This window comes from Urocitellus parryii, chromosome 5 (genome assembly GCF_045843805.1).
Source record: "Urocitellus parryii isolate mUroPar1 chromosome 5, mUroPar1.hap1, whole genome shotgun sequence".
Classification (NCBI taxonomy): domain Eukaryota; kingdom Metazoa; phylum Chordata; class Mammalia; order Rodentia; family Sciuridae; genus Urocitellus; species Urocitellus parryii.
In genome coordinates this window covers 118,247,179-118,273,491 of record NC_135535.1, presented here as the reverse complement: position 1 = coordinate 118,273,491, position 26,313 = coordinate 118,247,179, and the positions used below count along the sequence as shown (strand labels likewise).

The following is a 26,313-nucleotide window of genomic DNA, read 5'->3' as shown; positions in this document are numbered from 1 at the left end:
GCACTTATGCATTATTTGTTTATCCTTACAACAATCTAGTATATGAATTCAGTTATTACCTCCAATCTAGTGAAAGAAACCAAGACTCAGAGATACTTAAAACCATAAAGTGAAATTCAAATTCGAGCTAGGGTTATCATGGCTATTATTATACACCAATAATGCAAACACCCATGAAACAGATCCAAAAAAAAGAAATCATCTTTGCTTTATTTCCCTGTGGGCTGATAGTCTGATTTATGTCAAGTCTGCAATAGAATGCTTAAGAAATGTGTGTGATCCAGATGTTCTGCTGTGTGGTTGTGGTGGTAGTGGGGTGGAAGGGGGATGATTGCTGTTCTCCCCAGAGGCAAAGGTCTGGAAGAAATGATCCCTGAACACCCTGTCTAGGTATCCAGGATCCATTTAATCATTACTATCTCTTCCCCAACCCCACCTGCCCACCCAGAGAGCTGTCAAACCAGAGCCAGATGAAAACCCGTGGGCCTTCTGGGCCAAAGTGAGAGCATTTCTCTCCAGAGCTATTCAACTTGTGGACAGGGCTGGTCACACAGGTAAGAAGTGGGAGAGGAGAGATGCTGAATTAGTACCTGGACCACAAGAGCCAAATGCCTTGCTATTCCTGCAAATGACCTTTAGGCATCAAAGCCCTCATCAATATCCTTTCTGCTCCATCAAATTTAACTAGAATTGTGATTTTAAAACGTATATATCACAGCTAAGAGGAAGCCTGAGCTTGTTCCACAATCTTAGTTTTGAAACATTTTATTATTAATAATATATAAAAGTAGAAAAAGCTGGGGCTGGGGATGTGGCTCAAGCAGTAGCATGCTCGCCTGGCATGCGGGCAGCCTGGGTTCGATCCTCAGCACCACATACAAACAAAGATGTTGTGTCCGCTGAAAAACTAAAAAATAAATATTAAAAAATTCTCTCTCTTTCTCAAAAAAAAAATAAAGTAGAAAAAGCACATTGTGTAATATATATCTACATGTATATGTAATATAGACACGTTTGTAAACCCACACACACATATATGCATGTATTCATACACACACAATTTAACCAAGCACCTAACCATGTCATTTTAAAAGTGAGACAGCCCAGTCCACTGAAGTAAAGTGCCATTTTTTATGGCTGCATTCTTCCCCACAACTAAGTACCATCATTTATTGTCCTCTTTCTTCTCCCTTCAACCACTACCTTATTCATTCATTATTTGAACACCTATTGTACTGAAGGCCTTAGACTCAGTGCAGGTTTAAGTATTGAGTGGGTACCCAGATTTATAAGCCACTAATTCTTTCTCTCAAGGAGTTTCAAGCCTAGGAGAATAATATACAACAAAGAGAGTGGTGAATGCTAGAAAGGGATACAGAAAAGGTGCTACAAGAATCAAATGAAAGAGGGGGAAAAGGAAGCTACTCATGGCATAAGTGCCATTGATGAAGAACATTGATGAGACAGAAATTGCCCCTTGATGGGACACACAGGGATTTGGCTGAGAAAGATCATCTTAGACAGAGTAGGAAACACTTGAAAGATAGAAAGGGAGTCAGGAGCCACGGCACATTTCTGTAATCCCAGTGACTCAGTAGGCTGAGGTAGGAAGATTGCAAGTTGGAGGCCAGCCTCTGCAACTTTGTGACACCCTGTCTCAATAGAACATGAAAAGGGTTGGAAATGTAGTTCAGTGGTAGAGTATTTGCCTAATATATGTGAGGCCCTGGGTTCAATCCCAAGTACAGAAAGAAATAGAAAAGAGACAGAAAGTATGGTTATGCATGGAAAGGGGTAAGTGATCCAATTTGGCTGGAACCTATTATTCAATAGGAGAGAGGTGAGAAATAATGCTGGAAAAAGAGGCTGGAATGCAGTGCAGAGAACGGCAGAGACAGACAGTGCACTGAGGAGCCAGCCTCACGGCCTGGCTCGGGGAGGGGAATCTCAAGTTTACCACAAGGTCTGCTCTTCCAGGGTCTACCAATTCTCACCACCATCAGGGGATGAGCCTGTGTAACTGACAGAGTCTGAAGTCTGGAGTTGCACCCTCAGAATTGCCACTTACCAGCTGTCTTGCTTTGGGAAAGCCATAACTTCCTTGGGCCTCAATTTTTTTTTTTTTCCTGAGCAGTAATAGAGTGCCTGCCTAGCATGCACAAAGCCCTGGGTTCATCCTCAGTATCTTTGAAAAAAAAAATGCCCTAAAAAAATAATAATCTCCCTCTTGCCTTCCTGGAAAGTAAGAACTGAATGATAATGAACATGAAGGTGTCTCATACACTTGAAATGCTGTACAAATATAAGGCATTATTTTTATTGCCCTCTAGCCCAGGAGTTCTCCACATTTAGGATGCATTAGAATCACCTGGGGGCTTGGTAAACATGTAAGTTTTGGCCTTCTGGTTATGAAAAATTGGTCAGCCGCCAAAAATTGAGTCTGTACTTGCCTTCCTACTCTCATCAACTGGAAATTATTATATTTCAATATACACATATATAAGTAAAAACCAATTTTCAGTCTAGCAGCATAGAACTATGATTTCAGAGAAAAGGCAAACAAATTAGGTTAGCCCTTCAATCACCTTAGTTTTCTGCCTGGAGAAACCTCTGAGGTTGCAGTGCAGGGAGGAACCAAAGCAGAGCGCAGTAGCCTGAATTGAGGACATGAGTGGAGTTTGAAGAGGCTGAGATGGTGGCAATTTAGAGAGCAGAGTGCCAGAGAAGAGGGAGTTATGAAAAGAAATATATCTAGCAATCTGCAGAAAGCCCTCCTTGAATCTGTTACTGAGCACTAAGCTGCAGATATACAGGGTGAAATTCTATAAGGCTGAGCAAATAATTATTGGTGGGGGGGGGTGCTGTAAGCTGAACAATTGTGGAGGCTCATACAAGCCTAGAAAAAATTAGAATAAAGATCAGAGTGAAGAGACTTTGATGGCATTCAATGAGATTCGTGAATGATTACACTTTAGCAGTGGAGATAAATTAGTCCTAGAGTAATAATTTCCATAGATATGCCTTACAAATGCTTAAAAACAAGTCTTGAAAGGATCCAGCTGACCCACAAGTAACTTACGTACCCACAAGAACAAAGTCCAACAAAATTCAGTACTCAACAGTCATGTTCAAAATGTCCACTATAGAATAAAAAATTACTGGACATGTAAAGAAGCAAGAAAATGAAACCCCAAACTAAACATAACAAACAAAAAAGATCTGCAATACATAAAAAAATAATTAAAGGAACTTATAGAGTGAAATTATTCAAACTGAAAAAAGCACAGAGGAAAAAAGACTGAAAAAATTTAGAGACCTGTGGAACAATATTAATCTGTTTAGATAGTTGTTTCTTTAAACTGATTTTTTAAAATTCTGCATTATGCATCTGCTATTAATCATATTCAGTAAACTTTTTTTTAGATATTGTATATCTAGAGGTTAAAAAGTCTTAGAAATTTCATTTAGCTCTTTTTTTTTTGTCTTTCATTTCTCTCCTCATTGTGTCCACATATTTCTGCATGTCCTTGAACATATTTAGGATAGCTGTTTAAAACCTTGCCTGCTAATTCCATCTCTCAGTCATTTCAAATTCTGTTTCTATTGATTATTTTTCTCCTTGTTTTGCATCACAAAAAGATAAGAATGATCAAGGACTTCTTGCCAAGACATTGGAACAATATTTGTAAGTACTGAAAGAAAATAAAAGTCTACCTCGAATTAACTATCCAGAAAAAATACACTTCAACAATAAAGGACAAATAAAATACTTTTTTCAAAGTTATAAAAATGGAGTAGGGATGAATGGAAACAAAGTATTGTAGTGCTTTTCATTATATGTGAAATATTATAATATTATTTGAAAGTAGAGAGTAATGAGTCAATAACAAATATTGTAAACCCAAGATCAACACCAAATAAATAAATGAACAGGGAGTATCAATAAGCCAACAGTGGAAATGAAGTAGAATACCAGAAAAAATAATCTGAAAAAAATCAAGAAAATGTGGAAAAGAACAAAACCCAAATGACATAAATAATAAAAGAGCAAGAAGATAGATTAAACCCAAACATATGGATAATTAAATTAAATGGAGGCAAGTTAAACAGTTAAATTAAAACATAGATTTTCAGAATGGATTAATGAAAAGATCAGATTCAACTAAATATAATCTACAAGAAAAACACCATAAACACTTAGATAGGTTAAGAGTAAAAGAGTGGAAAAATATATATTGGCACATTGCTAAAAGATATATTGCTGGTGTCCAACTACAACTAAAAATTAAATATTTTTTTTAAAAAAGATATATTGCTGTATTGGTTTTCTATGATTGCCATTAACAAATTATCACAAGCCTGATAGCTTATGCAATAAAAATTTCTTATCTTATAGTTCTATGTGTTAGAAATCTAACACAGGTCTCAGTAGGCTAAAATCAAGGCACTGACATGTCTGCATTCCTTTCTGGGAGTACTAGAGGAGAATCGGTTACTTTGTTTTGCCACCCACGTTCTTGACTCATGGTCCCTTCTTCTATCTTTAAACAAGTAATGGTGAGTCTAGTCTTTCTCACATTTCACTGCTCTAACCAACCATTCTTTTGTAATCACATCTCTCCGTGACCACTGTGGGAAGAGGTTCTTTGCCTCTAAGATATAGCATATGATTAGGTTAGCTCCCCTGAATAATCCAGGACAATCTTGCCATCTCAATGTCCTTCATTTTACTTTAGCAAAGTCCCTTTTGCCATGTAAGGCAATATATTCACTGGTTCCTGGGGTTAGGCTACAGACATTTTGGGGAGCCAATATTTTGCCTACTACACATGGAAACATTAATGAGAAAACTAGAGTGGCTATCAGACAATTGCCCCTGGATCATTTATCAAAATATACCATATTTTGGACCATATAAAAGTTTCAATAAATTTAAAAGATTGAAATCAATTATGTTCTCTGACCACAAAGGAATTGAATTGGAAATCAATAATAGAAAGAGTTGGAAGTAAACAACACACTTTTAAATAACAAGGGAAATTACAAAAGATTTTGAAAAAAAAAAGTAAACAAAACATGTGGGCTGCAGCTAAAGCAGTGCTTGGTGGGAACTTTAGAGATTTAAGTACTTATATTAAATAGAAAGAAAGGAAAAATCAATAATCCAAGTTTCTACCTTAAGCTAGTGATAGAGGTGCAAATACAAAACCAAAAGTAGGCAGAAGAAAATAAATAATAAAGGTAAGAGTAAAAATCAATGAAATAGCACACAAACAACAGAGAAAAAAATCAATAATACTAAAAACTGGTATGCTTTGAAAAACTTTGAAAATATCATAAAATGGATACATTTCTAGCTAGACTGATTTAAGGAAAAGAATACAAAAATTACCAAGATCAGGGATGAAAAAGGAACATTATATAGGCTACAGATTCTAAAGAGCTAACAGGAAATATTGTGAACAACTTCATGCCAACAAGTTTGACAGCTCAGATAAAACTGATATATTTCTTGAGAGACACTGTACAAGTTTCTTATTGCCATTGAAATAAATTACCATAAACATTGTGATTTAAAACAATACAATTAATTTATTATCTTATCATTCCACGAGTTAGAAGTACAAAGGGGGCTTCATCTGGCTAAAATCAAGGTATTGGCAGAATTCTATTTCTTTTGGAGGCTCAGAGGAGGAGGATCTGTTTTCCTCCCTATTCCAGATTTCACAGGCAACCTGCATTCCTTGACTCCTGACCCCCAAGGAGCAATCACAGCAGTCTGACCTCTGCTTCTGCAGTCACATCTCTTCTCTGATTCTGACACCCTGCACCCCTCTTAGGAAGGCATTTGTGATGACTTTGGGTTCGCTTAGATGATCCAGGATAATCTTAACAGTTCAAATCCTTAACTGAATGATCTATTTGAAGTCCCTTTGCCATGTAAAGTTACACATTTACAGGTTTGGGGGATTAACAAATGAGCAACTTTGGGATGTTATTCTGACTACCAGAGATACAAATTACCAAAATAGATACACAAAGAAATTAAATATCTGAATAGGCTTATACTATAAAGAATGTGTATTTGTAGTTAAAAATCTTTCCACTAAGAAACTTACAGGCTGAGATAATTTTAGATTTTAGTCTGTCAAATATTTATGGAAGAAACAAACATTGACTCTTCATATCAAACAGAAAAATTACCCTAAAATGATATTAGAGACCTAAACATAAAAGCAAAACCTATAATATTTCCAGAATAAAACCCAGAAGGACATGTTTATAACCTTGACATAAGCAGGAACTTTTTTTTTGATAGGACATTAAAAGCATAAAAAATAAAATCAAAATTTAGAAGAAAAAGCGTTTCATTAAAATTAAAGCATTTGCTCCTCAAAATATGTTAATGAAAAAACAAGCCACTGACAGAAAACATTTGCAATACATATGTCTGACAAAACTGCTTTCTAGGATATATAAAGAACCCTTACAACTCAATAAGAAGACGACAAACAATTCAACAGACACAGTGGACAAAGGAGGTATATGCTGTTAAGTACACAAGAAGATGCTCAACAGCATTAGTTGGCAGGAAAACACTTATTAAAACCATACTGAAATTGATATAACTATGTATGCACTTAAATTGATTTAAAAAGGGAGAAAAATTCCAAATGTTAGCAAGGATGACGAACAGCTGAACTTCATATATTGCTGGTAAGAATAAAAAATAGTACAACCACTGTGAAAAACAACTTGGCAGCTTCTTAGTAGGGTAGAAATGTACTTTCTATAGTCCACTAATTCAAATTTTAGGTTTTTACTTCTCAAAAAACATGTGAAACATATGAAGACATGCATATACACAAAGACCTGCCCTTCAATGGTAGCAGCTTTATTTAAAAAAAAAAAAACAGAAGTGGAAGCTGGTAACAACCAAAATGTTCATCATAAGGTGAAGAGATAAAGAAATTATGGTATATTAACTATGAATGCTACTCAGAAATAAAAAAGAACAAAGTAGTGATATTTGTAACAGAATGGATGCACCTCAAAAATATTATGATGAAAAAAAAGAAAGACACTGTCTGTAGGTGTAGCTCAGAGATAGAGTGCTTGCTTAGCATGCAGGAGGCTCTGGGTTCCATCCCTAACAATGAAGAAAGAAAGAAGGGAAGGAAGGAAGGAAGGAAGGAAGGAAGGAAGGAAGGAAGGAAGGAAGGAAGGAAGGAAGGAAGGAAGGAAGGAAAGAAGGAAAGGAGGGAGGGAGGGAAAGAGGGAGGAGGAGCCAGGTGTGGCGGCACACACCTGAAATCCCAGCAGCTGGGGAGGCTGAGGCAGGAGGATCTCCAGTTCAAAGCCAGCCTCAGCAACTTAGTGAGACCTTGTTTCAAAATAAAATGTAAAAAATAGGAAGCACTCCATGGTGGAGCACTTGCCTAGCATGTGTGAGGCACTGGATTCAATTCTCAACACCACATTAAGTAAATAAATAAGTAAAATAAATAGATATTGTGTCCAACTACAATAAAACAAACAAACAAACAAATAAATAAATAAATAAATAAATAAATAAAAAGGGCTGGGGAGGTTGCTCAGTGGTTAGGTGCCCCGGAGTTCAATCTCCAGCACTGAGAGAGAGAGAGAGAGAGAGAGAGAGAGAGAGAGAGAGAGAAGGGGGGAGATACAAGACAGTAATTATTGTATAATTTCTATTAATATTAAATTTTACAACAAACTAATATGTATTGACAGGAAGCAGGTCAGTGGTTAACTGGGACGAGAGGAATTAACTGCAAAAGAGGTTTTTTTTTTTGCAATGATGGCATTTTTATTGCAGTAGTGATTACATGAGTGTATTATTTGTCAAAATTCATTGAACTGTGTGCTCAAAATGAATGCATCTTAGTGTGTATAGATTAGGCCTCAATAAAGTTGATTTCTAAAAATAAAAGAAAAAAATTAAAGAAATAAACATTTGGGCCCCATTCCTAGTGATTCCAATTCAGCAGGCTTGACATGGGGCCCAGATATCTGCATTTTAAACAAGCCCCATCAATAATTATGCTCCATTTATAAAAATAGTACTGGTCTCTCCAAACACCCAATTCCTGGGCAACCAATAAACTGGGCAAGCAGAGAAAAGTCAAGATATAAGTGTTTGAGTTTTCTTGTGGCCTTGTTCCATCTCCAACCTTCATTATTTAGTTGGAATATCCTCCTGGGTACTCTGATCTCCCAACTGTTGCCTCAGCTGTGGATATACTTGAATCATCCGTTATTTACAGAAGAGTGTTTGCTGGGAAAATAAATGGAAGAAAAGCAAAATAAAAACTCATTATAAATGCAGAGTGACCAATTTATTTGCAGAGAACAAATTCCTTCCTACAAGGTCATTCAAGTCTGGCACCAGGTGGGCTTGGCTGACACAGTTCACTGGGTACATTATATCCATAAATATGCTTATCCTGGGGGAAGAGCAGGTGGACAAGGAGTCTGATGGGCCACCTGTGTGGAGAATGAAATAGCACAACAACAAATACACTAAAAACACCCATAGTCCTGCCTCTTCCTCATCCCACTTCTAGAAAAGAAGAAAGAGTCATTTCCCTGCCAAATTAGATGAAACCAAAGGGCTCTATTTTCATTCTTGGTGTTTTTCTGCTACCTGGCATATCTTCCCCATCTTCTGTTCCCCTGCTGTACCTACCTGTTGAAATCTTCCTGTCCTTCATGACCTGGTTTAAATAACACTTTCATCAGGCTTTATCAGATTCCCCATAGTCAGAGGAAATCTGTCTCTCCCCCCTGAATTCCTGTGGCACTTGACTTGAAGAACTCTTGCAAAAATCTTGACTTAAAATTTATTTATCCATGTGCATGCCATACCTATTGTATTAGATTGTGATATACTTGATTGTAGAAACTATAACTTCTGACCTAGGCTAGCTGAAGCCTGCATAGATCCTAGTAGAATGCTTTGCACTTAGTGGGTGTTTTACATGCAATTATTATAGAAATGAATGAATGATTTGATCCATGCTCGTTCATTCCTATGAGTTTTTGCTCATGCTGTCCTCCCTTCCTGGAAAGCCATTCCCACCTCAACTATTACTTCTTCCAAGAAGACCTCCAGATCCCCACATTGTTGGCTTCTACAGCACGCTGGACGTATCTCTATTTAACCACTTGCCACCACCACCATATGTCAAAATTAATTATTACTTGTTTTACCTACTTATTCATAAGCCAAATATTCCATCCTTATCTTACCACCATCCACCCCAGTGTTGGCTAATAGCATGCAATTCCTAAAATTTGAACCGAATGATCTCTTCAGAAGTTTCTGGAAGCATTAGCCCCTGCTACAGAGGGCTGCGTTATTTAGTTTGTGTTCCTATTAGACTGTCCAAAACTGCCTAAAGGTCTCATTTCCTAGAGAAAATCCAGCACAGCCTTCTGGCCCGAAGTTTCCACATGACTGAATAAACCAGCAGGTCCACAGGTTTTCCTGAGGGCCCTTAAGTCCCATGATCCCGCGTTCCAGGGAATCCCCAGAAGAACAGATTGTTTAGTACAAAAGAGGTGAGTGTGGCTTCTCCTCGCAAGGTCTTTAAGATGGAGCCCCAGTTCTCTGGGGTGACTGGACACAGAATTTCGGGACCTGTTCGAGTCCCAAGAATTCCTCTCCTTTAGTGTATTTCTTTCTACCTTGGCCCTTGTCCCCTCTTTTCAATTTCCTCGTTCTCCCAGCCTCTTCCATTTCTTAACTGTTTCTTTTACCAGCCGGGCTGCACTGTCCCAGTACCTCTGCTTGAGGTTTCTCTCGCTTTCCCTTCCTCGCCAGTCGGATTTACCTCGTCCATCTCGGGTCCCCTTCGTTCGTTCCGCTCCCTTACCCCTGCCCCCACCCCTGGTCCGCACACACGCACCTCTGCCCTGCGGGATGCAGAGCCTCCTCACCCAGCCAAGACGTGAGAGGGTGGGTGGGTCCTGGCGCCGCGGTCCCGCCCCTTGGTGCGTGTGTGAATGTCTGTGTGGCGGTGACGCGGCGCCGGCGGCAGGCAGGGGAGGGAGGCCGGGCCCGCCTGAGAGGGAGGCGAGCCGACCGCTGGGGCTGCTCGGCTCCTGCGCGCCCTCGCGCTCTCCGCCGCCTGCCGAGGCGCTGGCAGGGCGCAGGCGGCGGCGGGCGGCATGGAGAGCCTGCTGGAGAATCCGGTGCGCGCTGTGCTCTACCTCAAGGAGCTCACGGCCATCGTGCAGAACCAGCAGAGTCTCATCCACACCCAGCGCCAGCGCATCGACGAGCTGGAGCGGCGTCTGGACGAGCTAAGCGCCGAGAACCGCAGCCTGTGGGAGCACCAGCAGCTGCTGCAAGCGCAGCCTCCGCCTGGGCTCGTCCCCCCATCGTCAGCCCCGTTGCCGGCTCCCCCGGCCACCGCTCCCGCCGCGGCCCAGGAACCGCTCCAGAACCACGGACAGCTCCAATCCGCCACACCACAGTCCGCGCCCGAGCAGCCACAGCTTCAGCACCACGGACAGCTTCTGGTGCAGCCCCAGCCGGGCCCCAGCAGTAGGGCTCACTCACCCCAATCACCCCACCAGCACCCGGTGACACTTGGGGCCGTCGCTGACAAGGAGAAGGAGCGTCCCCCGAGTTGTTGCGCTGCCGCCGGAGCCCTCCTTCAGCACAAATCCCCCGCCGCCCTCGGCAAGGGCGTCCTGAGCAGGAGACCCGAGTGAGTGGGGAAGAGATGGGGACTGTTGGGAGGAAAAGCAAGTGGGTGTGAGGAGACAGGGGGGAAATCGGATGCACGCAAGAGTCTGAAGGACTAGGGTAATGTGAACTGAAGGAATGAGAAGCTGCTTTGGGGTAGAAGCGTGTCAAGGAGATTTGGGGGAAAGAAGGAAGGGATATCAGTGTTTGAGGTTTTATGGATATTGGAACAAAAGGGTTATTCAGACTATCTTGGGGGCAAAGAAGCAAAGAAATGGATTTTAAGTGATTGGGCTGTTGGGAACTGGAGGGCTTAAAAGGGACAAAAGTGGGAGGAGGTTGTGGTGAAGATTAAACTGAAGAAAAGAATACCATTGAAGGATTTAAGTTAGGAAAAAAATTTGAGAGTTCGGGTACAAAAATTATTTAAACAAAGTGAAATATCTTTAAAAAAAAACACAAAGGTTTGACCAAGAGGCTTCTTAAGAGCTTTAAAAGGGATGGAGTCCAGATGGAGTAGCATTGGAATAGAGAGGAATTCAGGAGGTAGAGGTAAAGCTGAAAGGCAGGAGTGATGTGAAAAGAGAGGGGATCTGAAGACAGGGGGAGATAAAGGGTAGGAGAAAGCATTTCCCAGAGGAGCGAGATGGCTCTTTAACTGATGCAGTGGGAGTCAAAGCCAGGAGTGGCTCATTTAGGGAAGCTTACTCTGCTCTCATCTGAGTGGCCACCTTTCTTCCAAATCTCTGCAGAGCCAAAAGAGTGCAAGGAAACAACTCACCAAGCCAATGAAGGACTCTTGATATAGCTTGGGGATTCAGTCTCGTTACAGAATTTTCCTCTGATTCAAGGAGGCTATCTGTGCAAAGTGGTTGGCAATTGTGGAAAGGGAACAATGATGAGGGAGACAGCTGGAAAACAGTAGTTATGTGGATATAATGTGGCCTCTTTAAATCTGTTATGTCTAATGATTTCAAACCTTATTTCCCCTTGGTTATTTGCTGATAACTGGAATCTCACATTGGGTACCAAGAGAATGGTACCATCGCCAGTGGGGTTCTAGGACCTCAAGCTTTTTTCACTCATGAGATCCATGAACTAGGAATGTGGGAAGAAAAGATGAAGGGGAGCCGAAATATCTTCTCCTCTGTATCAGGAAGTCTGTGATCACATCAGCTTTCCCTCTCTGATTAAACAGGTGATGAAAGAACTGCATGGAAGAGCAGCCCTGGGGAAATCAGTACCTGGTCAGCACCTGGCCCTGATGATGATGATACTAAAGGAATGGAGGGAATTGGGAGTGGGGGAAGGTGGAAGGAGGCCTAGGAATCTTACCCTCATTCAGTCTCAAGTGTGCTTTATTTCTGGAGGATACTTGTGAAAATTCACTGTATTCCTTAAAAACTCATTTTCTTCCCAGCATTCTTCCAACACAAACCCCTCTCATTTTGTTGGCCCAACTGCTGCAAAGTTAGAGGAGGTGGGTCAGGACATGTTAGTTCAGAAGATACATTTGATCAGAATCATGGGATCTAGAATGATTTGGCTTGACAGATCTGAAGTATCTGATTCAAGCCCCAAGAAAATAACAACTTTCTTCTTCAACTCACTCAATGGCCCACTTATCCTCTCAGTTTCATGGGTTTTCTTTCTTTATCTGACATAAAAAGCAGAAAGTCAGTTTTTCCTCAATTCCCATGGCTCAGCAAAAGGCAAAATTTTCCCAAGGTATTATGCGGCCTTTCCCCCAAATATAGGAAAATGAACTATTCCACTCCATCTCCTTGGAGGCAGCCACACCTTCCTGATAATTAATTCTTCACCTGATTCATCTCTTCATGACATTTGGGGGTCTCCCTTCTCTCCCACTGCACCCCCACTTTCTTTGCATCTCTTCAGGGGAGTGTGTGAGCAAGAAGGGTTGATGACATATCTTTTTCTTGCATAAAGACTTTTTCTGAGGCCCCCACAGTGAGAGCTCACACCTTATGTCCAGATGCTCCTTCTTGGAAGCCAGGGACTTAGAATTTACCTGGCTTCCTATCCAGCCTCACATGTCAATACCATGTGATGTCCTTATCTTTCCTTCTCCCCTGCCCTGCTTTTGCTTCTCAAGAGAGTGGAACAAAAATAAGAAATACTTAGCATGATGGAGGAGAGTAGAAGTTATTGAAAATCTTTCATTTAGAAAGTTGTGCCAGGGGCTGGGGATGTGGCTCAAGTGGTAGCACGCTCGCCTGGCATGCGTGCGGCCCAGGTTCAATCCTTAGCACCACATACAAAGATGTTGTGTCCGCCAAATATTAAAAATGAATAAATAAATATTTAAAAAAATAGAAAGTTGTGCCAGACACTAAGAGGTTAATAACACCAGTAGCTCTTTGCTTTCTCCAGAGCTTCAAGCTCTGCCCCTTGTCCCCAGGCCTCAGTACCCAGAGACTTAGAGAACAGGGATATGCTTGCATTACCTCCTCCTCCCTGCAACTCTCTTTCCCTAGATGTGAAACCATTCACATCTTGGCTGGTGGGATGACTTTTGGACCACCTGTTTCTTTTCCCACTGTTTTGCTTGATGTCAACCCAAATTTCCCTTAGAACCTTGGGAAGGAATCACCATTGCTAACTATGTGTTTGGCCCCCATTCTGGATGTTTGACCTCCTCACACCCCTCTCTAGAGTGCAGGGCTAGATGGAGCAGCGGGCAGGGAGAGATCTCCATGGGTAGGGTGAGGTAGGGAGAAGAGCAGAACCAAAAGCCCTCTGGCTGGTATTTCTCCAGGGAGCTCCCTGATGAATCAGTTCCCTATAAGCATGCTGAAGCAGGAAGAAGAGATCACAGAGAGGACTCTGGATCATAATTTTGCTGTAAATATTTTCTCATCCCTCTATGCCTCATTATATAGCAAGAATGTGTCCCGGGCATGGAGACTGAAGAGAGGGTGGTTTCTATGTTAGATGCATTATTTCAGCACAGAGTTTGAAGTTTTCCCCTTAACTCCCTTTCCTGCTCAATTCCAGAAGAAGCAGAAACCCTGGAAAACCTGTGACTACAAAATAATGAATCATTTAATTGCCACCTGGTCTACATTAACATGTGACCTGCCTTCTCTCCCTCCTTCAACTGTGGGACACACAAAAGGGGGTGGCATTGGAGGTCAGACTAAGGAAGAAATTATGTGGAGGTGTGTGAGCCTAGACATATTATGAAAGAAAAATCCTCCAGGGGTTAAAATTCTTTCTCTGCATGCTTCTCAACTCTTGCTAAGCTCTGGCCCCCACTGCTTATGCCTCTTAATGAAAGCAGCAAACATAGCTTTCTCCTCTTTATTTTTTCAATCAAGGCTCACAGCATCTACAAAACTGACTATGATCCCTTTCCTGGTTGGAGCCAGGCCTCAGCCTGACCTGAAAAAGTCCCCTTGCCATGGAAGCACATGACCCTCTCTAAAGCTGCTGGTTTCAGTGTGACCACAGCTTCTCTGTTTAAGCACAACTGCCTACCTACTCATCATGCATTTAGAGTATGGATACCAGCACTTGCCTGTGTCTCCATACCCATAGGCAGGTGATTAAGGGAAATTAGATAAGATTCTTATATTATACTTCAAATTCAGCTTTTTCTCCAAGCTCCCTATCTCAATGTGGCTGCAGAGTCTGAATGGCTTAGCTTAATAATTCCTGTCTTCTTTCTTCCTCCTTTGTCTTCCTTTTATATCCTTCCTCTTAACTTTCCTTTTTTCCCTCTCCTCTATTCTTCCTCCTTATTCTTTCCCTTTTTCTTCTCTTTCCCTTGAATTCTTTCTCTCTCCTTTGCTTCCTTCTATCCTTCACTTTCACTTAAGCTACACAGGTTCGTCTCTTGCCTCTCTGCACTTATCCTTTAATCATGAAATGAATCTATTTTTTTTTCTGATGCTGGGAATGCCACCTGGGGCCTTGCACAAGCTAGGCAAGTGCTCTATCACTGAGATACACCCCCATCCCTGCATGAAATAAATCTTGAGTCATCTTTGGAGCTCCTTGGTCTAATGCTGGCTGGAGGCTGGGGATGGCTAAAAGAGCTCTTGCTTTTAGCTGGATGTAGTTTTTAGCCTGAGTTTTCTAAGACACGAACAGCAGGTGTTTCTGTTGTTATTGAGTGAGGTCTGCTTGAAGATGGCAGCTCCTGTCTGCTTGATGATGGCAGTTCCTGTCTGGTCCATCCTGGAAGCTATTAAGAAAGTGTGAAGGTCTATCAGTCAGCCAACTAAATGTATCATGTATCCAGTCCATTCAAAACCCTTCACTCTGTGTTATAGAAAATAGGAAAGAAGCGGGTGGTCCTTGCTCAACCCACATGAGACACATATCTGGGAACATTTAAACAAGTGTAAGCATATTGCAGTGATCTAAAGCTACCTTCTATCAGAACAGCACAAGATAAGAAAGATGTGTATACATATTAGGTTCAGAGCCAGAGAATTCTTGGTTGGATTTAAGAAAGGTTTCATGTCAGGAAATAGTAAAAGTCAAGGATAACCAGAAAGGAAACAACCAAGATGATTCAAATCCTAGAGACATCTGCACTGCACGTGGATATCATTCCATCCTCTGATGGTACAGTCCCCCTCCTCTCGTATCCTCCTGACCTGGAAAGCCTCAGCACACAGGGAATCTATCTTGTGTCTAAAAGGCCTGAGGAAGCATTATACAGCCAAGCCTCACCAATCTGCTTGTCCTTTTTTGTCTTCTCCTACCCTCACAAGGGAGAGGACTCCTATTCAATAAGTTGGAAAATGGGGCCAGAATGAAGGCTCATTGAGAAGAGGGAGTATGTGTCTTTTTGCTTATTCCTGGAAGCTGGTGCAGAGTGAATGTGCTGTCCCCTACCTTTCCAAGGTCCTGGAATGTTGTTCTTACCTTCCCTTCATCCAAAAAGATCACAATTTTAGAAAAACATGTCATTTCTTTGCCCCTGGGAAAGCCCTGTGCCTTGCTCCACCGCATCTCTCTCCTTCCACACTCTCAGGCCCTTCCCAGACTCACACAGTCAACACCACAGGGCCTTACCAAGACATCCTGGCACATTTTCCCCTTGGCCCAGAATCAAGAGAGAGGAATAGCAATTGGTCCTGCTGATTCAGCAAATATCTATCTGTGCAGCCTGAGTTTCAAAGGTCACTTATGCAAAAAGAAAAAAAAAAGGTGGAGGTATGTCCTATGGTTTAATAATTGTCTGTAACAGTAGCACTAATATAAAAAAGGAAAGTTCTAGTATTAAAACAACTTTAATACATTAAAAAAGAAAGAAAAAAGAAAAAAAGGTGGGGGGCAGATGGGGTCAGGCCTGGGTGGAAAAGGAAAGAAAATGAGGATGATATGAAAAAGGAGGAGCAAGCTGGGCCAAACAGCTGAGCCAGGGTCTGGAAAGAGGCTCAACTCTTGAATTTAAATCCCATGTAAAGATTTTTAGACTAACTGTTCTTATTGGGGAGCCCAAACATTTTTTTCCCACTGGGGTTCAAACATATTCTTGGCAGCTCTGGACACAGGGTAGCAGCACTTTAGTTAGGGGACACTTTCATTTTGCAGCTGGCAGATTCCCAAATGTGAGGCCATCTGGCAGGGTTTCCAAGGTTTGGGCCATTGCAGCAAACTTCTTCCTCTGCTTCTGGAAAAGCATGATGCACAGGTTCCCACAGAAGTGGGAAAGGGTTTCTTGTTTCCATGGAGCAAAGGGATGGTCATCTTCATGTCAAGTGATGAGGGCATTAACCAAAAGAAAGGGAATCAGGAGTAAGGTGAGGAAGAAGCTGGATTTTTTGACTGAAAGGAGATTTTGGAAATCATAGAACCACAGAATGTCCAAGATCTAGGTAGTAAGAACATGAGCTTTGGGGAAGGCACACCTGGGGAAGAATCCTGTTTCGCCATCTACCAGCTGTGAGACCGTACATTCATTCTTGCCTTCCTTTAAGCCTGTTTTTTTAAATATATAAAATGAAAAATAATATCTACCTTAAAGGATTGTTTTAAAGTTCAAATATTTGATATTATCACTTTCTAGCACTGTCCTGAGCACATAGTAAGTGCTCGATACATGCCAGTATTTTGACATAAAGAAAGCAGGACCCAGAGAAGACAGGAGGCTCATCTGATGGCAGACAGAGTAGAATCCACATTCAAGATTCTTTCTATTCTGCCAGGCCACCTTTTCACATGTGCCCCTTTCTCATTTATTCTGCCTCTGCACAATGGGCACCAACACTTATTCAGAGGCATGAATGCTGAGCTTAGCTTGAAAAGCAGCCAGGCAGGACAAATCCACCACCCCTTAGTGATCCATACACATCTTCATAGCTGGGAAAGGCGTCTTTTAAGCTTAACTGAAATATTTTCTGTTGCATTTTAAGGTTATTTGTTCTTCTCTTAAAAACACCAAACAGATCTGAGTTAGTACTAATGCCATATGTTGATATGAGGGACCGCTACCCTGTTTCCCACTGACCTGTCAAGGACAACAGTGATGAGTGAAGGGAATGGAGGCTGACCCCAGAAAGCATCTCCCACTTCCACAAAAAGAAAGCTGAATCCATTTCTCCAAATTGTTTTCTTCTAAGGGATTAAAGGTAAAGCTGCTTTTTTGCAGCATTCTGAGGTCAGAAAGCAGAGGAAAGCAGGGAGGGACACAGAAAAGAAGCCTGATGTGTTGTTGTGAGTGCTCTGGATGGTAATGAGGGGGCTAAGGATCCTACTTTGTTTGGTCAGGCCTAAAGGGTAAGAGTCTTCTCTTAAAGACTTTTCTTCAATGAGATATATTCTAGGGGGGAAAGATAAGGTAGGCTTAAAATATTCTACCCATTGTGGTCATGGCTAAAGACCACTATGCAAAAACTATTAGAGTGTGTGTGAGTGTGTGTGTGTGTGTGTAAGAGAGAGAGAGAGAGAGAGAGAGAGAGAGAGAGAGAGAGAGAGAATGTGTGTGTGTGTGTGTGTGTGTGTGTGTGTGTGTTGGTCCTGGGTAAGATGGAGGATGGGCTGTTTTGCTGTTGCTCTTTGCTTGCAACATCTAATCTGGAGGGTTATGTAACCGATGATGTGCTGAGTGGTACCTATCCTCCCCCAAGGGCCGACTGCTGTGGACAGAGGGCATGACGCAGCCTGTCCAAGTCCCTGCCTAGAGAAGGTCCTAGCCTCTGGCTTCAGAACATTCCATCTAGGCCCATATACAGAAACTGGGGACTTTAGAGGCTGGATCAGAATCCCCCAACCCCTTTGGGGAGTCAAGCAAATGTCAGACCTGGATGGAACCTTAAGGCCACCTGGTCCAAACTTCTCATTCAGCAAATGGAAAAAAAAAAAAAGGTCCTGAAAGGGCAGTGACTGGTGCTTCTAAACTAGTTAGTGGCAGGACTTAGGTTTAGAACTCAGATTATCTTTCTTTAACACTTATCTAGTTCTCTTGGTCTTACATAGAGATGAACCAGAAGAGCTAGTCAGGGCTCTTCCATGGGTGTGCTGGACCAAAATTACAGCTAGTAATTGGGGCTTAGGGGACCCAAGGAGGTCCCTCTGCCTTCTAGAATTTCTCACCTTTGCTGCCAATTCCACAGTCAGAGATTGCTTTGAGTACTTCAAGGTTATCTTCTTGAATAAAACACAAATTCTCCTAGGACAGGAGAAAAACAAAACATTTAGCCCTATCAGTCTTTCACACTTCAGCACGAAAGCATGTATCTGGGCATTTCCCAGGGCAAGGCTTGGTGAGAGGCGATACACAGCAGCACTAGTTGACTATAGGCCAGGCCAGGAGGCTCATAAGGAGCTGAAAGGTTCATGAGGGAGGCTGTTGAGTATCTAAATGTATCTTTATTTTCACTAAATTTTGCAAAGAGTTGGAATTGTCTTGCTTGACCTTGGCAAAGAAGGGAAAGGGACCCAGGGCATCCCACCCCAACTGGTTGTAGAAAAGTTATTTGGGCTATAGAAGGGATACTTCTCCAATGAGCTTCATTCATGTGTAAAGTCACAAGAAAACAAGTACATAAAAGGGCATTGTGGAGCTGGTTTGCTTCTTTCTAGGATCTTAACATAATGTTTGTGATAGTAAAATGTCCCAGGACTCTTGGGGTTTGCTGAGATAGGAAGTGTGGGTTGGTAGGGGTTGGTGTCCATGAGCCTGAAGAGAATGGGAGATGAGAGCCAAACTCAAGACCTAGGTGCTTAATAAATACTAACTGAATAAATAAATTCATAGTTGTGTGGGGCCCAGGCAGGCTCATGAATTATGGAGTGGAGAGAGAGAAGGGTATGGTATCAGGGTTGAGAAAGAACTCTGCTGAAGGGAGCTTCCCCCAGGAAATAGGTTGTGCTTGAGCTCAACAGCATAGCTCCTTGCCTGTGTGAAACTTGGAAGTTCAGCTCTTCACATTGGTAGGGAAGTAAGGGGGTGATGGTGGATGGAGGACTGCCCATCCCTACTAATGACACCCACCCCAATCCTACACAATCCTACATGTGAGCAAGAAAGCCCTCCTTTTCCTCTGCCCCAGCCTCTGAGCAATCTCTCAGCCTAGGAAGCTCATTAAGAACAAAGTTAATGTTTTATCTCAATGACACTTGTGTGTGCATGCGTGTACACACACACACACACACACACACACACAGCCTATCAGAAGGTTGGACAAGCAGTGGACAATGGATCTATGAGGATGTGAGGGAAAGGAGGCCTGAATTACAGCCTGTTTCTGGAGGAAAGAAATGAGCTGGGGTGTGGGTCCATGGTAGAACATGTGCCTAGCATGTGCAAAGCCCTGAATTCAATCCCCAGCAGAGAGAGAGAGAGAGAGAGAGAGAGAGAGAGAGAGAAGAAAGAAACAGAGAGAGACAGAAACAAACATAAGAGAAAGAGCAACCTGGATTCTGGTCACGACATAGCCAGCACCCAGGCTGCAGGCCTCTCTGTGACGCAGTACCAGTCCTGTTCAGGACAAGTCAGGATCTTGATGGAAGGTGAGTGGGTGTGTGCATGGTGTGGATCTGTTTGAGACTAAGTGGATATGGCGTGCATGGGTGAGTGTGTTGCTGAGTTGGGCTGGGGTGTTGGATGACAATTCACCTCACACCACAGGCTGTGAAAACCTCCCAGCAAAGATCAGCATAGCTTTATCTTGCTATCTCCAATGACGCAGAGTCTGGTCACACTGTCAGGATTCTGGGTTCCTTCTCTGCACAACATGTTCCATCTCTCTTGCTATCCAGTTTCTCCTGGGTCTGTCTCCTCCCTATAAAATGGGGTGAGTCTACAGTCCACACCCATCCTGCTATCAGTACCCTACTGTTTGGAACCCACAAACCAGGCTCCAGAAGACTGAGCCCAGAGGCAGAAGGCGGCCTGGAGGATGGGCGGTTGCAGCTGGTGTGGTCTGGGATTCTCTACTGAGGTGTAGTGTTTGGAAGCTCAGGTACACTGCAGCAGAAAGCACAAAAATCTGCAAAGTGGTTTTCTTTGGCCAGGGCCTGCTGCCAGTGACTTCTCAAGGCTTTGGACATGCCAGGTCAAAGCAATATTCTGCCTGCCTTTAATCAGGAATGTACTCCTATCCCAGGCAGAGAGGCAAGGGAATTCCACAATTTCTTCCTTGATGAATGATTCCAATGTACCACAATTTTCATTCAATGCATCAATTTAACACAATGATTATTTAAAAACAACAGAAACAAACAAAAAAAAATCTGCAAAGTGGCAGGGAATTTCTTGCTTGGGCCTAGCTTCAGTATTTCCAGTGCCAAGCAAGCCTCATATTTACAGGCCCTGTAATGGGCCTGGATGCTTCCAAACTGGCACTTCGGGCACCTCTGACATTCTAGATGCTTCTTACTAAGAGCCCCTCAGGGAAGACCAAAGGAATTTCAGAGACAGGTAGATGCTATCTTTTCAAGCATCTGGATTTTGATCCAGAAGCTAGGACTCTGGTTCTCATGCTTTGCCCTCCTCACAGACCCCCAAGCAAACCTCTCTCTGCGCAAGGGGAACAATCATTTTTCCTTCTCCTAGTCCCTCTACCCTCAAGTCTGGTGAAGCGGAGCCTTTAGGGGGTTGCTGCAGCAGAGAGGGCCGCCCTCCCAAGAGCAAAATGCCTTCTACAGGACAAGAACCCTAGGAAGGAAGCCCAGGATGGAGGACTGCGGGAAACTCTGAATTCACTCTCCCTTTCAGGAAAAATTTTGGTAGACCCCCGTGCGCCCTTTAGCAGGATAAAGTGAATTCCGCAGAGGATTCCAGCTATCAAGTACCCCGGAAATTTCCACTGGGTTCCCTCTGGTCATGAATGCGTACAACCGGGGGCAGCAGAACAGCGTTCGGATCTAACCTGTTCTTTCCTTCCCCAACCTGACCGGGATCCCGCTCCCTCAGGCCCCTCTGCAGCTCCGCGTGCCCCAGTCGCTGGGCAAGCCAGGGGAAAGCCCTTCCTCCTCCTCCGGCCGCGCTCCTGGGGGCTGCTGGCTGGGGAGGGAGCGCCGAGTCAGGATCTCGGTGTGTGGGCGGCTGGCTAGCTGCTGACAAGCAGGATGGGATCTCCTGGCCCACGCGCCCCCTCCCCCGCGGCGCTCGGCAATCCCTCGCGGGGGCGGGGGCGGGCACCCCAGGCGCAGGAAAGCCGCGCGCCCCTGCCACCCCGCGCGCCCCCGCTGCTGAGTCACGCGCTCGGGAAGTGCGGTCCCAGCCACGCGCAGCACCTGTGCGCTCCAGCCGCCGCCCGCTTCCCGTCCCGGCGCTGCGCACTCGCCCGCTGCCCCTGCCTCCCGCCCTCGCCCAGTGCAGCTCCCGCGTCTGGCTGTGTCTCGTCACCTTCCTCCACCCCCGCGGCCCTCTCCCGCTCAGCCGGGCGTGCACGCGCCGCCGGCCGCCCACGGCGTCTGGGAGCGCCCCCTCCCCGCGCGCCGCCTCCGCGCACCGCCCCGAGCTCCCGAGGGGAGAGAAACGAGTGTCGGTGTCGCGTCACTGCCTGCCCCAGCGCTCAAGGCTGTACACTGGGCACTCTTCCTGCCCGGCCTCCCTAGGCCTCAGCCCTCGCTAATGTGAATGGATTCCCTTTGGAGAAAAAGGGAAATTAAGGCGGGAGAGGCCAAGGAAGTCAGGGATGAGGAGTCCAGCTTTTCAGCATCCACCTCTCCTGATATTCTTGTACCCGTAAGACACCTCCTGTGCTAAAGAATCGCAGCCCTTTTGTCTTTGAAATGTGTTTTGTAGCTCAGTTGTAGAATTCCAAAGGATCTTTGGGTCCAGCCTGTGATGGAGCAGGAAGTGTGGCACTGGGTTTGAATCTTAACTCATTCGCTAATTCTATGATCTTGAGCAGGGACAGCTTCGGTTTTCTTGTCCGCAAAATGGGGACCAGGAATAGTACCCATCTTGTGGGATTGCTATGAAAATTCAGAAGGAATGCAATGAAGCGTCAAGCAAGTCATGTGCATAGTGAGGATAGAAAGTAAGGTACTTGCTGTTATTTGGGGACTGTTTGCAAGAACTCGCCAGAAAGGTGTTTTGTTTGTTTGTTTGTTTTTTCAATGGTACTGGAGAGGATGGAGCCCCCAGAGCCTTGGGCATCTAGGCAATCACTCTCTACCCAATCACTCTCTACCATTGAGCCACATGCCAGCCTCAGAAAGTGCCTTTTGAGGGTAGAGTTCTTGTCCTCACTCCCACTGTCTCCCATAGGGCTCTGAACAGGACTTCAGTTTGACAGCCCCTCAAACATCTGAAGATAGTCATCCTTTCCTCCCTAGCCCCCTTCCCACCCTCCAGCCCTTGCCATCTTCACTCAGATGGGCACACCCCGTCCAGCACTTCCTGCTCCACATGGTTTTGTGGGTGGCTCTGCCTCACCTCAGTGACAGCTCTTTCAGAGCGCAGTGCCACCAGCAAGTCTGCAGCCCAAAGGGTGTGGCCAGATCAGCCTGGGCACAGGGAAGCCGTGCCTCAGCCCCGGCTCCATCTGAGCTCTGGACCTTGCCCAGCTTGCTGTGCTGGCTGGGAACCTGCTGGCTTTCTCAGCCCCAGTCACAGGAGGTCTATCCCACACCTATACAATGGGATGTCAATTGCCATTTCTACCAGTACAGGTGACTTTCATTTTTACAAAATTGCTGGGACTTTTCACACAGACCTGTTGTTTTGCATTTCCCCAATCTGATTGTGTTCTTTTTTCAAATCGAATTTACTCTTTTCAAATAGATAACACATGAACCTAGTGCAAGATTTAAAAGATGCAGAAGTTTACAACGAAAAGTGTCTCACCCATTTTCTAAGTATTTTTTTTTATGTATTTCTTTCAAGGGGTTTTTGACGTACAGTTAAACAACTGTGTGTGTGTGTGTGTGTGTGTGTGTGTGTGTGTGTGTATACAAATGGTAGTATACTATCTGCTGTTCTGCACTTGGATTTCTCCCCCTAATAAAGTATGTTAGTGATCCTTCCATATTTGGTATAAAAAGAGCTGCCTCATTCTTTTTAATAGCTGCAAAGTATTCCATTGCTGGGAGTTTTGGAAGGCATGCTCTGTGTAACCATTCTGGGTGGGCTTTTCTGAGAGTCAGGGGATTGGGTGATAGGCAGACACTCAGGGGCTCCTTTGGAGATTGCCCTTCCAGTTGCTGACATGCTACAGGCATGGGTAAGTTGCAGTAGAAATGAGATTCAGAGACTGAAAACCCTGACCCTGCTTTTGTTCCCTGGTGCTTCCTTTGTGGTCCACAGGCTTCAGGTAGGGGAAACCTTCAGAGTATTATAATGTTGTTCACAAAAAGCTGAAGCAAATCCTAACACCCCACCCCCTTTCAGGGAGTCTTCCTGAGTTGATCTGAGAAATAAGCTGATGCTCTTGCAAAAGGTGGTTTTCTTCTCTGAATATGCATATATTTTAATGGCATACGCATTCCTTCATTCATTATGTTTAATAAATATTTATTGAGTATTTACTGGGCCAGTTACAACTCTAGGCACTGGAGTACAGCAGTGAACAAAAATCTCCCAGATCCTTTCAAGAAGCTTGCAGACCAAAACATAAACAAAATAATGAAAACTTATAATGCATCTGATGGGATAAATGCTCTGGAGCCGAGAAGGGGGTCTGGGAGTATAAGAATTGTGATTTCAACAGGATACCCTGGAAAAGCTTCACTGGGAAGATTAACACCAGAGCAAAATCTGGAGGAAGAGAAAGGAGGTTTTCAATGTCTGGGGAGAAGTCTCCTGGCAGAGGGAAAAGCCTGCACAGAGGCCAGAGTGGGAACCAGCTTGATTGTTCCAGTTCCTGGGAGTGCAGAGAGTAGCCTCAGGTGAAATCAGACTGGTGTGGGATGTAGGGAGGAGGTACTTGTGCATGGGTGGAGCAGATCTTGTAATCATTCTCAACTGGGACTTCCAAATCCACCAGGCCATGTTTGGAAATGTGTAGGAGCATTTTAGATGTCACAATGGCCAATGGACTTGGGGGAGGTGGAGTTGCTCTACTAGAATTTAGTGACAGGGGCCATGTCAAACATTCTGTAGAGCTCAGGATGGTCCACAGAATGAAGAATTTTCCTGCCAATGATGCCAGTGTTTCTTGTTAAGGGCATTGGAATCCACTGTGAAATGTTTGGCTTCTACCTTGAGAAATACTGGGATCCATTGGATAATTTTGAGCAGAGGATGCTTAAAAGGAACTTTGAATACTGGATTGAGAATGGACTGAAGAAGAAAGGAAGATATAGAGTGGGGTTTAGGCAAGAGGTTGGCACAAAATCCAGGTAGGAAATGGTTAGTAGCTCAGACCTGGATAGTAGCAGTGGAAGTGGTGACAGGCTGCCCAGATAGTTGTACTTTCCGAGGGATTAATGTGTGTAGGAAAGACAGAAAATGAGGATGAGTCCAAGGTTTGAGCCAGAGTCACTAAAAGAATGAGATGGGGAAATCTTGGGTATTGAAATTTAGGAAGTCAAGTTCAAGATGCCCATTAGACATTCAACTGGAGATGTTGGAATTGGCATTTGGGGTGGCCGGGCATATAAATCTGGGCTGGTTTTTAATCCTTAAGCCTGGACAACACCATCCTTAAGCAGTGAGAAAAGAAGACTAAAGAGAACAAGAGGCAGAGTCCTGGGGCACACCAGTTTTGGGAGATGGGGATGGTGGCCAAGAAGGGACAACCAAAGGGCAAAGAAAAAAGCTTAGAGAGCAGAGGGGTTTCCATGGGGAGGCCATGAACCTTAGAGTGAAACACTGCTCACTTGTAGAATAGGATGAGGAATTGTTTATTGGCTTCGGCAACATTCAAGCAATTGGAGACTTGAAAAGCAGAATTTTGCTAGAACATTGGGATGGAAACTTGACTGGTATGCGTTAAAGAGAGAAGGGGAGGGCCAGGGCTGCGGCTCAGTGGTGGAATGCTTGCCAAGCATGCATGAGGCACTGGGTTTGATCCCAGCACCACATAAAAAATAAACAAAATAAAGATATTGTATACATCTACAACTAAAAAAAAATTTTAAAAAAGAGAGACAAATCAATTAAATATAATGTGTGGACCCTGATTAGATCCTCATTCAAATGAAGCAACTAGAAGACATTTTCAAGACAATCAGGGAAATCTGAAGAGAGACAAGAGAATTGCTGTTATGTAGATATGAGAATGATACTGTTGTTATATCTTCTTAAAGTTCTTACCTGTTAGAGATACAAACTATTCTAGCAAAAAAAAAAAAAATGTCGGGAGGTAGAAGATCAATAAAAGGTGTGTTTAAAGTTTCCCTAATAATAAATATAAAAGTGTTTCCTGATATGTGGAGCTAGTCCAAAATAAGGAGGAGGGGAGAGAGAGTGAGAAGGGGGAAAGGGGAGGAGGGGCTCCATCAAAAATGAAGGAAGGGCTGGGGTTGTGGCTCAGTGGCAGAGCGCTTGCCTAGCATGTGTGAGGCACTGGGTTCGATTCTCAGCACCACATATAAATAAATAAAATAAAGGTCCATTGACAGCTAAAAAATGTTTGTTTTTTTTTTAATGAAGGAAGACTGGTGGGCTAGATGAAGGGGACTGAGGGAGGGAGAAGAGATAGGATAAGGGAATAACAGAGGAATGTGCATACATGAATATACCACCGTGAATCTCACCATCGTGTATATCCACAAGACACCAAACAAAAAAGAAAAAAAAAAAGTCTAAAAGTAAATAGCAGAAAGATCAGTAGAGTAGAGGAAAGGAAGGAGAGAAGGGGAAGGGGAAATACTAGGGTCTGAATGATATTCTTATTTCATGCTTTTTTAATTATGTCAAAATGAATCCTAGTGTATGTATAACCAAAAAGAAACAATTAAATAGGTTTTTAAAAGGTGTAAGAAATTATGGAATTGAGAGGAATTGTAGAAAGTGGGTATAGAAAATTCTTCGATGAGTTTTACTAGGAAAGGGGGGCAATAAATGGGGTAATAACTGAAGGGGAAAGTGGTTTAAGATGAAGGATTATAAACTGGAAGAAATAATAGTACATTTGCTTTTGCAGTACCTCAGCCAACACCATGCATTGATCCTTACACCACAAGAAAGACCCTGTGCAGAGCTCTACAGAGAAATCTAG

At 43.5% G+C, this 26,313-nt stretch overlaps 1 protein-coding gene across 1 annotated transcript in view; it reads left to right on the top strand.

Annotated features, from left to right (window-relative positions):
* Window positions 1-10,194: 10,194 nt before the first annotated feature.
* Iqsec3 (IQ motif and Sec7 domain ArfGEF 3) overlaps window positions 10,195-26,313 on the top strand; it is a 103,386-nt gene continuing 87,267 nt past the window's right edge. The window contains exon 1 of the mRNA XM_077798689.1: window positions 10,195-10,739. Within this exon, the coding sequence (XP_077654815.1) occupies window positions 10,195-10,739 (545 nt within the window). The remainder of the gene's footprint in view (window positions 10,740-26,313) is intronic.